The sequence below is a fragment of the Lactuca serriola genome, chromosome 8, assembly GCF_051521515.1.
Source record: "Lactuca serriola cultivar US96UC23 chromosome 8, Lser_US96UC23_V15, whole genome shotgun sequence".
Classification (NCBI taxonomy): Eukaryota; Viridiplantae; Streptophyta; class Magnoliopsida; order Asterales; family Asteraceae; genus Lactuca; species Lactuca serriola.
The window spans coordinates 157,850,179-157,855,003 of record NC_136415.1 but is presented as its reverse complement, the minus strand read 5'-3'; the positions used below and the strand labels follow the sequence as shown (position 1 = coordinate 157,855,003).

Genomic DNA, 4,825 nt, shown 5'->3' with positions numbered 1-4,825 from the left:
AGGCCTTGGGCAAACCTAGTTTAGGCCTCACTCTGAGCTACCAGGAAATGCTGCCAAGTGGTGTTGTCAAGCAATCTTAAATGGGAGACTTGAATCGGTAATCCCAATATGATATGTAATTCTACTTAAATGGTTTCTTTCTATTGCCCGCTAGTGTTTAATAAAATTCTTGTTAAAAAAGCAGCAATGCAATCTTGCTGCGCTATCAAGCAACGGTTAGGTGTCGACAGACTGGAGTGCTAGCAAACAGGCCTAGCAAATAGACATATCCTTATCACAAGGGACTAGCGACGAAAAGAAAAATAATGCGTATCTTAAATTTGCAGGGTACTAGCGTTGAAATATAAAATGCAGATATAGGTTTGGGAGGGATCAACAATGGAATATTGTTATTGAATTTTGTTGCCAATGTCATAAATAGCTCTATTAACTATTAAGCGACAGAATTTGCGATGGATAGTTAGACATTTGGACTTTACAAAAAATTAAAATTATTTTGATAAATTGTTGATAAATTATCTATTTTATCTAAATAGAATATAATAATAAACAAATTAAGTCAAGATGCTTGGGGAATACATGAAATATAACAACTTGACAAAATGCCCATCCACAACGTAAATAAAAAATTGAAAATAGGAACCCTAGCTAGCTAATTGCCTTTAAATCGATATCCAATGGATAAAACTTCATTACATCCTCGTCGTCAAGGACAATGAAGTTGATAAGAAGTGTTCGTTTATTGTTGTTCTTGTTTGGCCTAGTAATTACACCGTGTATATCTCAATCAACCACCACAAACACCACCGCCGGTGATGCTGCCACCGTCATAAAAGCCGCCAACGTAAGCAAACCCGGCTGCCAAAGCCAATGTGGAAACGTAAGTATTCCGTATCCCTTTGGTATCGGTCCAGCAGGATGCTTTCTGGGCCGCTGGTTCGAATTGACCTGCAACACTACTTTTAATCCTCCCAAACCCTTCATTGGCAGTCTAACAATTTTTGATATCACCAACTCTACTTTCCGAATCGCTAACAAAGTGGCAAGCAAATGTTACGATCAATTTGGAAGGATCATAGAAGACGAACCCGTTACTGCAAATATCGGCTGGACATCACCCTTCACGTTTTCACAACGAAATCAATTCACTTTAATCGGATGCAATGACTTTGCCGTGTTTCGGGGCCCTCTACAAGCAAACTTCACCAGCGGCTGCATGGCGATGTGTTCACGACCTGAGGACATCATGAGTGGGTCGTGTACAGGTATCGGGTGCTGTCAAACCTCGATACCAAAAGGAGTCAAGTATTACTCCACTACCGCTGAAAGTCTGTTCGAGAACCACACAAAAATCTGGTCTTTTAATCCTTGCACTTACTCATTTATGGGCGAGCAAAAACAGTTTACCTTTCGTGGGGTGACAGATTTTTTGGACCCCAATTTTAAGAACAGGATCAAGGCTAGTGTTCCGATATTGGTTGATTGGGTGATCGGAAATTTGAGCTGTAGCGATGCTAGAAAGGCTGGTGTCTTGGCTTGCCAAGGTAACAGTTATTGTATCGATACGGATACCGGAGTTACGGGATACAGATGCAGTTGCAATCAAGGTTATCAGGGTCAACCATACCTTCATCAAGGCTGCCAAGGTTAAATTTTCACAAACAAATATTTTCCTTTCTATTATTACTTTTTCCTTTTTGAACAGAAAGAGGTGTATTAAAAAACTATGTATTATATACCTAGTTAGAGCTAGGAGGAAAAGACAGGAGTAGAACTGTAGAGGGTATTAGCCATAGGCTTCACGACACCGGTCATTCCAGTTTACTAAATTGCCCCCTTTTAACCCTTCAAAACTAGAATGAATCCAAACTAAGGAAAAATGCTTTACTTCATTAACCATATTAAATGTTTGATCTTTAAAGATATCAATGAATGTGAGGATCCAAACACTAATCTGTGCGAGGGGATCTGTACCAACACTCCTGGAGGTTACTCGTGTTCTTGCAAAGATGGCTACGTTGGAGATGGATTTAGCAACGGTCGAGGTTGCGTTGCTGAAACTTCGGATTTCCCAGTTATCAAATTCTCTCTAGGTAATTAACCAGTTGTAATCTTATCACTTTTGAGTTCTCAAATGGATCGTTCAGTACTTCAGTTTATCTTTTTTAATTTATGTGGTTAATTTACATGCATGCAGGTATGGGATTTGGTTTTATGGCCCTTTTAGTCGGAATAACATGGCTGTATTTTGCCTTCAAGAAGAGGAAGCTTATCAAACTCCGACAAAAACTGTTTCAGCAAAACGGTGGTTTACTACTGAAACAACGAATCATTAGCACCGAAGGCAGCGTTGACTCAACAAAAGTCTTCACCGCCGTAGAGTTAGAAAAAGCCACCAACAACTACGCTGAAGACAGAATCTTGGGTCGTGGTGGCTACGGAACTGTATACAAAGGTATTTTTAGCAACGGTCAAGTCGTTGCTATTAAGAAGTCTCGTGTAATGGATGAATCCCAAATCGAACAGTTCATCAATGAAGTCATTATCTTAACGCAAGTCAACCATCGAAATGTTGTCAAGCTCTTGGGATGTTGTTTAGAGAGTGAGGTCCCGTTGCTAGTTTATGAATATGTTTCAAATGGAACTCTCTTTAATCATATTCATGACAAAGGCACAAATTGGTTATCATTGGAGAATCGTTTAAGAGTAGCTGCAGAATCGGCTGGTGCACTTTCATATCTTCATTCGGCAACATCAACCCCCGTGATTCATCGAGACGTCAAGTCTGCAAACATATTATTAGACGAAAATTATACAACAAAAATCGCGGATTTTGGGGCATCAAGATTAGTCCCCATAGATCAAACACAAGTTACAACACTTGTTCAAGGAACTTTAGGGTACTTGGATCCTGAATACTTCCATACAAGTCAGTTAACTGAAAAGAGCGATGTTTATAGCTTTGGAGTTGTGTTAGCTGAGCTTTTAACAGGGAGAAAACCGTTGTGTATGGAAAGAACCGAGGAAGAAAGGAATTTGACGACGTATTTTGTAATGGCGCTAAAAGAAAACCGTTTGTTTCAAATTCTTGATCCTAGAGTTGTAAGGGAAGGAAGCCTAGATCAACTTCAGGAAATTGGTGAGCTTGTGAAAAGATGTGTTAAGCTTACTAGTGATGAACGACCTACGATGAAAGAAGTGGCCACTCAACTTGAAGGTTTGCGGAAGTTTACTCAGCATCCATGGGCGAATCTAGGGGATGAAGAAAACACGAGCTTGATACACACCGAGAATGAACAAGAGGATCTTTATGGTGAGTCGATTAATCCGTATTCTACTACAGTTGAACTCTCTTCGGGTTTTAGTATCGATAGCAGTCTCGTTTATTCCACACATGTGCCCCGATGATACGAATCGCACCCATGGAAAATATAAATAGCATGGACCCCTTTTTGGTTCATGGCTTTGTTATTTTAGTATCATTGATTTGTTTGTTTGATGTATTTTAAGACATTAGTGTGTATTACATGGTTGATTAAACAAAATATTAAATATTAAAATATAAAATTAATTATATTTTTAAATAAAATTTAGAAATAAAGAAAGAAAAAACCTATTAATTACTATGACATTTATTATATTTAATACTTTCCATATATAAATATAGAAGTATTATGTGGTTTTTTAATTTAAAAATTGAAAAAACCTAGAAATTGACATTTGGATATAGTTTATTTTTAAAATATAATAAAATAACAAGTGTCAAAACTCATGAGAGATTGACGTGTCGCAAAAAAACGATCATTTATTAAGGATGATTATTGATTTATGCACACATTTATGATCTTGTCATATATTAGAGTTTTAAATTAGGTATCTTTGGAATTTTTTTTTATAAATGGGGTATTTAGTAAACTTTCTTTAAGAATATAGGGCTATTTTAAATTTTAAACAATAAGATATTTCTATTTTAATCCTTTAAAATTATTAATCCTTAAATAATTTTCCTTTTAAGATTCTTTTGGCCCACCACAAATAAGTTTCCTTTTAAGATTTCTCTATTTTAAACCTTTAAAATTATTAATCCTTAAACTTTTATCCAATTTGCTAATACTTTTCACTTTTATATATTTAAATTTTATATATTTAATTTTGGTCAAAATGCAGAAAACCCAACAATTTATCTACCAGTATTCAGAGAAACTCTTACACTCTCACTACTAGAAAACATGGGGTTTTCTTACGGAAAATAGCTACGGAATTGCTACGGATTATCTACAGAATGGGATGCCCTAATTTAGTAACGGAATAGCTACGGAATAGCTACATATGCTAATCCGTAGCTATTCCGTAGCTAATTAGCTACGAAATGGCTATGGGATACCTACAGATACTATTTATCTACGGATTAGCTACGGAGTATGCTTTCCGTTAGAATTCCGTAGCTAATCCGTAGCTAAGTAGCTACGGATTAGCTATGGATTTTTCTTATTTTTGATTTTTCGGGCACCAAACGTCGTTTTTTTCGCTTCGTTTTTCACACCTCTACTATAGATGATTATCTATATTTCCACCAACCTATAGCTATTAATATCGTTCATAAAGTCGTGTGCCCTTTCGGGATCAAGTACTCGTTTCACAGTTTAACATTGTAATGCCTATACTTTTCACCAACTTCTGATGGATTATGTTTGTATATATATATATATATATATATATATATATATATATATATATATATACATGAATGAGTTGTGGTATATGTGTACGTGTATATGTGTATGTATACGTGTTTGTGAGATGTATGTAAATGTATTCATAAGCA

General features: G+C 36.2%; 1 protein-coding gene across 1 annotated transcript; it reads left to right on the top strand.

The window, feature by feature from the left end:
* The first annotated feature begins 688 nt into the window (after positions 1 to 688).
* LOC145070782 (wall-associated receptor kinase 2-like) lies at positions 689 to 3,482 on the top strand. Its single transcript, XM_079017742.1, has 3 exons — positions 689 to 1,646; positions 1,923 to 2,093; positions 2,198 to 3,482. The coding sequence occupies exons 1-3, from the start codon at positions 716 to 718 to the stop codon at positions 3,406 to 3,408; spliced, it is 2,313 nt and encodes a 770-aa protein (XP_078873868.1). The 5' UTR covers positions 689 to 715; the 3' UTR covers positions 3,409 to 3,482.
* The last annotated feature ends 1,343 nt before the right edge of the window (positions 3,483 to 4,825 follow it).

Excerpts from the sequence above, each read along its gene's own strand:
- LOC145070782 (XM_079017742.1), top strand. The coding sequence starts at position 716 with ATGAAGTTGATAAGAAGTGTTCGTTTATTGTTGTTCTTGTTTGGCCTA. Across the intron at positions 1,647-1,922 it reads CCTTCATCAAGGCTGCCAAG|ATATCAATGAATGTGAGGAT; the intron begins GTTAAATTTTCA and ends TGATCTTTAAAG. Across the intron at positions 2,094-2,197 it reads AGTTATCAAATTCTCTCTAG|GTATGGGATTTGGTTTTATG; the intron begins GTAATTAACCAG and ends ACATGCATGCAG.